This window comes from Falco peregrinus, chromosome 5 (assembly GCF_023634155.1).
Source record: "Falco peregrinus isolate bFalPer1 chromosome 5, bFalPer1.pri, whole genome shotgun sequence".
Classification (NCBI taxonomy): domain Eukaryota; kingdom Metazoa; phylum Chordata; class Aves; order Falconiformes; family Falconidae; genus Falco; species Falco peregrinus.
This window is the reverse complement of record NC_073725.1, coordinates 59,782,554-59,795,007: the sequence shown is the minus strand read 5'-3', so window position 1 is coordinate 59,795,007 and position 12,454 is coordinate 59,782,554. Positions and strand designations below refer to the sequence as shown.

Genomic DNA, 12,454 nt, shown 5'->3' with positions numbered 1-12,454 from the left:
CAGATTCTGCTAAATGGTTGAACTGAAGCACATGTGGGAATGCACCTCTGGTACACGTGTGTGAGATGTGCACGTGTGTGTATTTAACTCATCATCTCTTCTCTCCAGTCCATCAGTCATTGGGACAGTTTAAACTTAGTGGCATTTCAAAATCCTTTCTCTGTGCTAGGATGATATAGAAACCATGCTTTTAATTTGAATTCTGTGTGTGCAATTATAGACAAAAGAGAAAAAACTAAGCCCTGGCTTTGATAAATAATTGCAGTCAGGATACTGGAGCATCTCTCATATGAGGAGAACCTGATAGGGTTAGGAGCGTTTAGCCTGGAGAGAAGGGTCAGGGGGATCTTATCAATGTTTATAAACATCTTATAGGAGAATATGAAGAAGGTAGAGCCAGATACTTCTCAGTGGTGCCCAGTGACAGGACAAGAGGCAGTGGCACAGTTCCATCTGAACATCAGAAAATGCCTTTTTGTTGTGAGTGTGGTAGAACACTGGAAGAGGTTGCCCAAGGAAGTTGTGAAGTCTTTTATCTTTGGAGCTACTCAAAAGCCAGCTGAGCACAGCTCTGAGCAACCTGCTTCTGCTGACTCTGCTTTGAGCATGGGAGTGGACTAGACAATCTCCAGAGGTTCCTGCCAACCTCAGCTACTCTGTGAAAACAGGCTGCTCTCCCCAGTCAGCAAAGCTCCGTGTATCTTGACCACTGACAAAATCATGTGCTATTCCCCCATGAGGTCAGACCTAGTAAACAGGTCGCATGCAGAAGACATGCAGCTCTCCTGCAGCTTCCAAGAGTGTTTGCATATCCCAGTGAACAAGCCAAAATTCCCAACAAAATAGCAGACTTCTTCATCCAAGTATGCATTTCAATTGTTACTTAAGTTGTTTGAAGGTTGAACTGGTGTTCAAGTTTTGTAGCTCATAACACTTTGAAAGCTCAGAATAACACACAGGAAGAATGTTAAGAAAATGCTTCAATCAACTTCTTAACTTTTTTCATATTTGTACTTACTAGAGACCATGTTCTGCAGAGTAAGGCAAATATAATTGGTACTGTGGCAAATACCCTGTCTGGGGTTTAGCAGTTCTTTAGCAACATCTGACAACTCTGAAAAAATGTGCTGTTAAGTCTCAATAAAAAACCCCACACAAATGATTATGAATTATTGTAGTAATTTTATTGATGGACAGTTGGTAATGGGAATAACATTAGTAAGGTCTAATTAACAATAACTATAAAACCAGTGGTGGATTTTGTTATATAAAGAACTATCAGAGGACTATGAAGAATATTAATGTGCTTTTCAATAGAAGTGAGTTTACATATCTGAATATAATCAGAACTGTCTTCCTAATTTGTCCTCTTCAATATTCAGGGGGTATTTGTTTATTTTTTCAGAGGTAAAAAAAAAAAGAGAAAATAAATAGAAAATGGCTTTTGTTTCATACAGATGGAATTAAAATTCTGATGCACCAAGTAATTTTCAGTGGTTTAGGTTTCTCTTTTTGGTTTTAAAAAAAAATGTCCATTGCTGATTTTATTGCAGAAATAATGGCTTATGTTGGATTTAAAGTAAGAGTTAAGATGACAGGCAGAAACGTTGCAATATTTCTGCTATGGACCCAGTTTGAACAGTTAGACTGTAAATATGAAATACAGCTAGAGAAATGCAGACTTATGGCCTCTCACCGGTACTCATCTGATTTAATGGGTGTATTAGAAATGTTTAAATTACTATGTAACAGGCGTGTTTCATAGCCTAATGAGATGAACACCATCCCAGAAAAGCTGCTTGCTTTTTCTCCACTAACTACAGAAGGAATCTGGAGCACCAAGCTCCTCTGTAGGTGCCTGTGTTGTAGAAGTCTACCTTTGGCCACAACCATGGTTCCTCAAATTGTGTGAAAGGGTGTATATACACATGATGCTTCACTCAATGCAACCTTGGTCTAATACGGGGCTTCAGTTAATAAATATTAGCATTTTGCTCTTCAGTATGGTCTTACAGTTAATCAATATTTAAATACCAAAGAGCAATGAGCAGCCTTTGCCTTGTCACGTCTTCTGTGGTTTACCAGCTCTGTTCCAAATTCTTTTTTGACTTTTTCTAACCCACTGAGTTCTGCCACATGCCTCAGTCTGCTTCTTATTAGTCCCTTTGCTAGATTCCTCTGCTAGAACAGCCAGCTTCCCAGAAACTCCTCTTCTAATACCTCTTGATTCTCTGAGTTTCAGGCAACAGATAACAATTCTCCTAAAATGCCCTTCAAAAACCTCTCGAAAGTAGGTTTTGCAAGTTCTAGAGAGTTGTGTTTCCTGCCTTGACATATCTTGTAATTCATTTTTCTTCATATCTTTCAATATCCCTAACAAAAAAGAATAATATCAGTTTAATGCATTTAAGGCTGCCCTGGGGATTCTTCTTGGATGATAACTTAGCTGGAGGAAGTACCTTATTCCAAGTCCTGCTATCATCACCAGATTTTGGAAGATCAGTTGCAAAATTATCTATTTACAGTAATCTGCAGTCAGTGCACCAGGGAATAACAGACATGTTTTATATTTATAAAATATTCAGAGCTCTCTCATTCATTTGGAACTTAAAAGATGTAGAAATCGAGTCAAGAAAAGGCAAATGATTGTGTGATACTGTATCCTAGATACTTGCTGCGTATCTCAGCATTTCTGAACAGTCAGTTCAGTAAGAGCATTTTGCAGTGGAGAAACAGCTCCTTCTGTTTTAGCAAACAACACATCTTGGAGAAACGCTTTGGGGGCATTACATGATTCAAAACAATTCCATCCAAACCATAGCTTTCCTTATCTCAGTTTATTTGCCTTGAACTTCTGCAGTTGTTTCTTACAGACTGCAACCCCTTTAAGGCAACAAGTGTTAATTCTTGCATGCTTGTAAAATTGCAAATCTGCACCTGACTCCATGTCTCCAGTGGCACTAGGATTATCTTTTGCGTAATTTTTGCTGTGTAGACTTGTTATACGGTATCAACAAAAAGGAAGAAAACTCTCAGACCCTTGAACTCCAAAACCTACTTCCTAAGGGAACTGGAGCTCCAGTGAACTAAACCTTTAGGCATTATGATCGCAAAGTTGTCTCCACTTGGCGGAACCAGGATCCAGACCATGTGGCTGTATCTGTAATATTAAATTTCCTGGGCCTGGAATCGTTCCTGGGACTGGTTCCAAATAGCATGGAGTAGTTCACATCCATATTATTAAACCCTCTTGGCCTCAAAATCAAGGTAGCTGCAGTTTGTAGACTATTGGGAATGTCCTCTGGCTCATGCTAGCTCCAGTTTTATTCCCCAGGAATACTTTTGGAGTTGGCTATTGTTTGTCCTGGGCCAAAACTGCACCGAGGAAAACGTAATGGTATAAATTATTGAGTCCAGACTTAAGCCCAGTTTATGATTCACTTACTGACATAAATATAACTGATTTATTACTCTCAGTTAAGAGAATGAAATGAACGTCAATATGGGTTTCTGTGAAATCACAGGTTTAGTCTATTGTATAACACAACAGGGAGAAAATACTTGTAATTAGCAGAAGTGAAAGTCAAGCCAGCACTCAGTGACACATGACACATCCAGGCTCCCTGCTAGTTTGAGGCCCTTCAGTTTACCTGTCGTTTCACTTAACCTGAGTTGTTTTCCCTTTGGTGATGTTTGATCAGGTATTTGCTAGCTTCAAGTGATGTCTGTACTGTATGCTGGATTTGGTGGTCACCAGCGTGGTTCAAAGCCAATGAGGTGAACTCCTTATTCATCCAGTGCCGTATTTAGACACCATTTCCATGCAACTTGAGACGTATTCGCTGTAACAGCCTTTACTTTATGGAGTTTAAGTGTCTTCAGGCTCTGCAATAGATAACAGATTTTTTTTCCTTACATCGAATATTTCTTTCATCTGTTTTTCAGATGCAGCAGGATGCATTTTTGCATCCTCCTTATAGTAGATTCTCACATTTCTTGGAAATATTTACATGGGCAATAGCCAAAAAGTAGTGGAAATATGAATGGTCTAATGGGAGGGCAAAATGGAGCTCAGATCTGTGTCCAAAGAAAAGGTGGCTTTGCAGCAGAAAACTCAATCACTTGCTGATTACATGTATGATTAACTGACTCACAGAATAAGGGAACATCTCTCTATGGTGTCCTTGATATTATAATCTAAAAGTATATTCCCCATTATAAGTGATTTTCTTACTTGTTTTGTTTCTTACAGATGCTGGTTTGGAAAAGAGCCAGGAAAATATATCGACTACATATATCAAGGGCCAGTGATTCTTGTTCTTCTGGTAAGCGTGTATGTGGGTGGAAGGACACTACCATCTCCCACTGAGGGATAATTTGATAGGCATCTGTGATGTTCCACATCTACTTTTATGTAAAATAAGACACAAACAAGGTCAAACATCTTCAGCTGTTCTCTGAAGTTGCCACAGTAGCTAATACTGCAAGTCAGAAGTGCAGTGATCTGGTTTTGGCTGTTTCCTTGACCTTAGCCCATTCTTTTATCTTCCCTCTGTAACACAGTTTGCCTGCCCTTTTGTACAATGTTTTGAGATATGGGAAGAAAAAATGTTTAAAAACGGGAGGTACCTTACCATATCTGATCATCCACTTGAGGCTCTTGAGAACTAGGGCGATTCAATCATGCACATTGATTAGAAAAATGAAGTAATTATGGTAGGGAATTGCCTCTGCTTGTAGGGTCATCTACATCTTCTACACTCCTACTATTGCTGTGTGTTTGCCAGCTTTCCTGTTGTTTCCTTTTCAGTGCCGCCTACAGTCACAGGCTGTTTATCTGTTTACCCAACACAGTCTCCTGTGCCAATGAACAGTAGGCAGAGGAAGAAGGAAGCTCATTCATAAACAATTTCAAACCTTCAACTAAAGCGCAGTGATCTTTTCCCAGAAAATATTGGGTATGGATAGAAAAGATCAGTGCTATTAGAAAGGACAACACTGAAAAACCTGATTCTTTTGTTCCATTCCTTTGTGGTAAAAGCCACCTAGGAGGAAGGCAGATGTCCAAACGGAGAATCTACAGGGCTCAGTGGAGTCCCCTCTCTTAGGGAACCAAGACTTAATATATCTGTCCCTTATGCCTCTCCAGGACCCATGAAGAAATGTGTAAGTGCTCCAGAATAGGCAGCCACTGCCAGCTTTTTCAAAGCTAAAAAGTCTTGTGGTCTCACCTTGTCAGCGCTGTGCCTTTCATGTGATTCAGCATTAAAAAAGCTTCTCCGTTGCATAGGAAGCCAGCTACTCATCTGAATGTTTCCTAAGCTGAAGTCAGGAGAGTTAATTTCTGGGTTAATTGTTAAGATGCAGCAACCAAATTGTATTGTGCATAGCTGAAAAGAGAAAAACATAGTAGGAGTATGTTTAAATGTAAAAAAAATCTTTTATTTATGTTCTAAGGCAAGAAATACAAGTGGTATGATACCCACAATATAACTGCGTGTCAGCAGGGGAGCCATCCCAAAACCACAAAGAGCCTCATAGTAAATTGGCTCATGGACACAGAGACTTAACTCACAAACAAATCCTATACAGACAACACAAGGTAGCAGGTTTCCAATTCTCAGAGCATTTACTTTTCACATCGTTGCCCAGAAGGCTGTGAATCCATAACACCTTTAATCAACAAGATGTGGAGAATCCTTGCGTAGCATCTCTGGCAGATACCATAGGTGGCTTAGAGTCATGAAAACAGCTTTGTTCTCCCCAGAACAGCACTTTCTATTTAAAGACCCCAAAGAGGCACAGAGAATGGGGGTGCAGTTGGAGGCTGGCTCTTTATATACACGTCATTATATCTACCTCTAATTTAGAGCAGCCTTGAGACCCCTCTAAACTGAGCCAATAACTATACTGCCCTGAACTGACACTGTGTGTTAAACCTTTCTACGTTAGCCTGAACTTGAGCTCTAATTAAAACTCTAATGAGATAACAACAGTAATTGCACTGTGGGGTGGAAAGCAGCTGATATGATTTAGAGGAATAACATAAGGGCAAGCCCTTACTTCTCCTTGGGGTTACTCCCATCAGAAAGCGCTGCTGGGTGAGGAAAAGAGCTCTCTGGAAATATAATCTAAAAGGCAAACCTGAAAAGTCCTGTTAAGTACACTCCTGATAGCTAAAATGTGTTGCCCCCCACCCCCCACCCTGCCTCACCCTTTTTTTCTTTTAAACTGACAGTTGAGTCTTGTGTTTCTAATTAAGATACACAACTCTGCAGTGTGTTAAAGCAAGCTGTCAGCCTCATTTTTTGATCTTTATGTGAAAATCAAATCGTATGTAATGACTCAAGCATCACTTATTATTATTATAGTTGCTGACCCTTTCGAGGGCGATGTGAGGAAATGCTGGGTAAAGAGCACTGAAGTGTGGCGTCTGCCAAGTACCCAGGGGGATGCAGTCAAAAGTTACACACACACCCCAGCACATCAGTATGCCTCTGCCTTAACACAGGTGGGGACAAAGTACTGCTCTTCCCTCCAGTGAACAATGGTCGCCAGAAATGGAAGATACAAAGATTTAAAAAACCATACAAACCTGTGACCTCCTTCAGTCACAGCTAATGAGTTGGATTTCAACTAACAAAGAATTGAAATGTTCAGCTGAAGTTCATGTTTTATGAAATCACATTCAGGACAATTCTGCGAGAGAACTGTCCCTGTGTACTGCTGGAAAGTTAGAGACATGAATGTTACTAGGAGAAATTAATGTTATTTCCAAAAGAGAGTTCACACTAAAAACTAAAAGTCCAAAAATTCCATCAAATGTCAACATGTGAGCACTCAGGCTGTGGCAGTTAAAGTTGGTGTCACCCACTTTAGTTAAGAGCCAAGTGCCCAGTGTAAAGTTTTGGTTACCTGTTAGACACAGGCAGCATCATTACGTATTCAAGAAGCATCATTATACCAGCAAGTGGTGATATGATTAGAGTGCTTTTGTTGGTAAATATTCTTAGTTCCAGAGGGATCAAACATGCTTCTAAAGATGTTGAGTCTTTTTAAAAGAGAGGAGAATTTCATCTGTCAAAAATTCTTTCCGCCGGGTTTTTTTGTCGCATTTTCTTGCCTCCATGCATTTAACTGCTGCAGCCCAAGGTAGTATAACACCAAGAAACACGTCATGCAGGAATTCTAATCCTCACTAAGAAATAAAGATTGGCCAGAAATAAAGTCCATTTGTCACAGTAGCAATACTCAAGTCCATCTTTAAACCATATTATTCTCTGTTATATCTCAGGGTACAAAAACCTTGAACAGTGCAATAGATTTGTTTGATTGCTTTCCTACTTCCCAAGAAACTTGAACATTGTCTTGGGCTGAAAATGGGGAAACAATTTCAGAGACAATTTCAGATGCAATTTCAGAGGCAAAGAAAACCGGGTATAAATGCTGATCCTGAATATTGAGTGAGAAACCTGTACTTTTATTGACAAAAATGTGAGGGAGAAAATGTAGGTAATCATCCTTTGTTTCATTCCTGAATGGATTTTGACTTCAACATATCCCAGGAGAGATCTAACCATTCAGTATATTGGATGCTTTGAAATTCAGTTTCTGATAGCACTAGAAAAACACACTGTGTTAAGTATTTTCACTAAGTATATTTACTAATAAGTATATTCACAACATTTCACTAATTTTTCAAATTACTGTTTTTTAAAATTCTGGTATCTTTCCTCAGACTGGCATAACCAAGTTTTGATCATACATCCCTCTCTGAAGGTAAATAAAGGACAAAGAGTTGGAAATACATGCCAGGGAACTGAATTTCAGCCTGATTTCATTAAGAAAAATACCTTTCTTATGTGCAATTTTAAATGTAATCTCTGTCAAAGAACCGGTGAACCATGAAAACACAGCAAGATCAGAGAACGAACCTCAGCAGATAGGCACTGGAGGCAGTTAACTGGGCTGCTTTTTTTGTCAATAAATACTGTTGTGAATTGACCCCAGATATGAACTGCTCTGCAATATTTGTCAGAGCTAAAATGTATTACATTTTCAGTTTTTTGAACAGGTAGATCAAATATTTAGGTTTTCTCAAACCTTACATTCAGCTTTAATAGATTTTTTTTTCTCTTGTGCTTGAAAACTGAACAGTTTTGTAACCTCTGCTTTTTTGGTCTCTGAAAATAATTCACCACATTCAATTAACTGCTGGTATAAGTGGGTATATGAGCTGATAGGAAGAGGTGGAGTTCATTTCTGTCTCTGCCTTCATCAGCTATTCACTTTTCAACAAGTTAGATTGCTGCTTTGGGTCTCAGTTTCCCCAACTATAAAGCAGGCTTAATGATACTTACCTTCCTTTGTAAAATGCTTTGAGATTCCTGGATGACAAGTGCTGTAGAAGAGTTAAGTGTCCTTAAGAAGATGGGCTTGTCCTTATTGCATTGTAGAATTTTGTTCAGGAGACAGCTGCCACATGTACTGAAGTGGTCTTTGTGATGTGCTAATCATTAATGACAGCATTTTTGTGATGGCAAGATCAAAGCTTGCCCCAGTACTCAAGGTGTGACAACACAAATGGATTTTTGTAGCAGCATCCTGTGGTCTGTTTTATTTTCTTTTTCTTCGGTAATTCCAAACATTTTTTGTTTCCTTTCTTGAGTACTGCTGGGAACTGAGGTGAAGTTTTCAGGGAGCCAGGTGTAATTCCAACATTTCTTTTGTAAATGAAAATACCCAGAGCTCATAACTCTTCATGCAAAGATCGCTTTACTTCCACATTGTGTTACCTTTATATCATGTGATTTCATGTGCCATTTTATTGCCTGGTCACTTAGTTTTGTGAGTCCCTGTACAGCAATTTGCAATCAGCCTTTATTTATGCTATCCTGAATAGCTAAGTGTAACTAAAAACCTTGTAGCCTGCCCTTCATTCCCTTTTATAGATCACTCAGGTCTCTGTAAAACAGCACAGATCTATCAGTAGCCTCTCTCCATTGAGAAAACAGACTATATAAATCTATATTGCTACCCTTTCTTTCTTGTGTTTCTATCATAATGCTCTTCCCTCCAAACTTCTAACAACCACATTTCTATAGGAGCCTTTAGAGAAACGAATTTTAATTGCTTTGAGAAACCTGAGTGGACTGCTGGATCTCTCTTGTCCCCATGCTGACTTTCAGAGGACTTCACAAACCATGTAATTCTTCCTCCTTACACCTTATTTCTATAAATTATTTTCTTTAGAGTGCTTGCAAAGAATTTGTCCAGCTCCAACTCAGCTTCAGGTTATGGGATAGAGCAATATCTTGTATGTAGCAGTCACTGGCTGATGTTCTGGAAGACCATGTCATAAAAAGAGTTTCAGTAAATATTTGAGTTTGTTTAGTTTTTCAAAGCCAATACTGTGGAAAGATATGGTGTTTTTTATATCACAGAGGAGAGTGGAGGTACTTAAGCTTATTAGTATTATTGACAAAAAGGAAATTGTCATAAATGACATAAGCTAACAAGACTTCTAGCACTCACCGAAGTATGCTTCATTAACTATTTTCCAATAAAAATGAGGGCATAGTAAAAATTTATGTGATATTGCCCACTTGTGCAAAGGATGTTTCAATCCAACTATTTACAATAGCTATAGGAGTTGACTCAGTAATTCTTCCCATCTCATGTCCTAGGTTATCAGTGTAACAATACTGTAGTGTTCACACATATATTTTTTTCTTGAAATGTGCTGCTGCCTGCTTTTCCATGATTATCCTAACACCACAAAGGCATTTACACTTCTGAAGAGCAGAGCCATCTTTCTGCTATCCTGTTACAGACATCTTTTTCCAATATACCTTTAGGAGTATTGCAGGTAGAGGAAATAGGTTTATTAAGCAACTTAATATTGATAGAATCCGTCCTTTTCTGATATATTCCAATAGATAAAATTTGTAGTGCATCTTAATCTTGATCTTCGCTTCCTTTTGCTTGATGCTTTGGCTCCCCTGGATCAGTTGTCCTGACTCTGCTCCCTCCCAGCTTCTTGTGTACCTCCTCACTGGCAGAGCACGGGAAACTGAAAAGCCCTTGACTTAGAGTAAGTGCTGCTTAGTGACAACTGAAACATCAGTGTGTTATCAACTTTATTCTCCTACTAAGTCCAAACCCAAAGCACTGTACCAGCAACTAGGAAGAAAATTAACTCTATCTCAGTCAAAACCAGGACACTTGACAGTAATGCTCCACTCAAAATATTGCAATCCACATTGCTAAAGTTCCTTCCTTTTGATCTTTTAAAAAAGTCATAAAGGTTTTTTCACTTGCCATTTTATATTTGGAAGCATTGTACCTAGGTATAAATCTGTATGCATTTCCTTTTTATTTTTTTCTGAAAAACATTCCCTAGTTCTGTGCAACCATCTTCCTTGCTGATATAACTGCTTCTCTGCGTATTTTGTTAGTCTGTGCTCTCTTCACACTTATGCTTCCACTTCTGCATTGTTCTGTTCAGAGACTGAGAACTAGTAGTAGTATTAGTAGTAGTAGTATTGGTGGTGGTTGTTGTTGTTATTATTATTAATATATCTTTTTCCTTTTCCCTTCTCCTTCCTATATGACTGGCTTTTTTTTTTTTTTCCTGGGCCACAGGATAGCCGATAGTTTTCCTATTGTGCTGTTTCAATCTAATTCTCTCTACAGATTCCCAGTTCTTCCACTGCTACCAAGGTTGTAGCTCATGACCTGCAAACTGTTTACATCCCTTAGTATTTCTTACAAAACATTTATCATAATTTCCACTGGTTTGCAAGCATGCTGTCATAGCTACACATAATATGCTAATTTGATTACGGTCCATCCAGAATTTATCTCCAATTCTGCCATCATTGCTATTATTATCTTTTTGTTTACATTTTATAGCTGTGGATTCAGTAGTGTCAAACAAGGTGTTCAATACCGTGTACACTCCTACAATGTCTCTTTCTTTCTATCATTTCTAATTCAGTTTGTGAGATATTCCACGGAGATATTCCAATAAGAAACTCATGTGACCAGCAGCGGTTGCCCAGAAAACTTTGTCCAAAATTCATTCTGTCAAGTCATATTCAGAGTACTTTCCAGATAGGAAATCACATTTCATCAGTGAGTTGCTGGATGGTTCCTCTTTGGAGGAAGAATCTCTCTTGAGTCTTCTCTTATGATTTGTACTGTCAACACAAGGCAACTTAAACCTGCCCAGCCTGGATTGCTGCCAGGTGGACTAGTCACGGTAGTATGCCCATGGTTTAGGCTGTCGTGTCATCTCGGTGATTTTCAGTGTGCTGGTGTGATTAGTTCATTGTCAAGGGGCTATCACTCAGCTCAGGCAGGAACTCCCTGCATGCCGTTGTTATTTTTGCAAGGGTATGTGTTTACTGGTGTTGCAACATTCAGTGTGTTCCTGGCTTGTCAAGTGAGATAGTTGGAGAAGAGCTCTGTGGGGTCACATGTGACTGGAGACCCCATGGTAGCTGACTTGGCTGGGCAGTGACCTGCAGTTTTTTAACAAAGCTTTTTCGATACAAGGTGATTCAGGAGAGACAGAAGGACCAGCAAAGTGTTAAGAGGATCACAGATGGGCTTATAAGATTGGAAAAGAGGCTGTGAACATGTTCATGCGTGATGCAGGGCTCTAGTGAGGAAATGGCATGATCCCAGCTAGGACTGGAGTTGCGTTTGAACTTCGGTTTAGGTGACAGTGTGGGCAAAGGCAAGGGTCTGTGTGCTGATGTGTAACACAGACACCAGTTAAGGAAGCTGTCTGCTCATTTACCACTCTCTCCCTTCCCCACCAAAACATGACTCCATCCTGTATAATCTTCAGGATGTGTATAGTCCTGCTCTGCTTGCTGGGAGGGTTGGTCTTTCACTGCTGCTCTAGGAAGTCTCTTACACAGTTTCGCTGATCATGACCATCCACCACATTATGCCTTGCTCTTCTTAATCACATCTCATTATTCCTGATTTTCCAGCACTTCCCTGTATGCCAAAGGGAGTCATTGTCATGCCTGTGACTTTCGAAAGGGAAACTTGTGTAATAAAATTCCCTGACTGAGTATCATGTCAGGACAGTAGGATAGCACAATTAAAACAAGGCACTAATAAACTGGCAGACTATTCAGTTGAGGTCAGGATGACCGTATATAATGCTCCAGCAAAAATGACTGCTCTGATGCCAATTTGAGTTATTTAATCTTGGGATTGTTTATACCAAACTGCATAAAAATGCAAAGTCTAAATAGAATAATATTTATGTTTCCTGGTAGTGAAGAGAAGCAAACATTCTAGGAATCACAGAATTACAAGCTTTCTGTGAAGCATAAAATAGAAAGCCCAACAGGAATGAGCAAAATAAATGCTAGTTGCCCATTAAACTCTCAAAAGAGAAGGGTAAGAGCTTAATGACTTCCCATTTAAACTC

At 39.2% G+C, this 12,454-nt stretch overlaps 1 protein-coding gene across 3 annotated transcripts in view; it reads left to right on the top strand.

The window, feature by feature from the left end:
• Nucleotides 1-12,454, top strand: part of CRHR2 (corticotropin releasing hormone receptor 2) — a 160,232-nt gene that overhangs the window by 117,469 nt on the left and 30,309 nt on the right. For all 3 annotated transcript variants that reach the window (XM_055806726.1, XM_005240964.3, XM_027791768.1), the window contains one exon: nt 4,253-4,325. In XM_055806726.1, the coding sequence (XP_055662701.1) occupies nt 4,253-4,325 (73 nt within the window). The remainder of the gene's footprint in view (nt 1-4,252; nt 4,326-12,454) is intronic.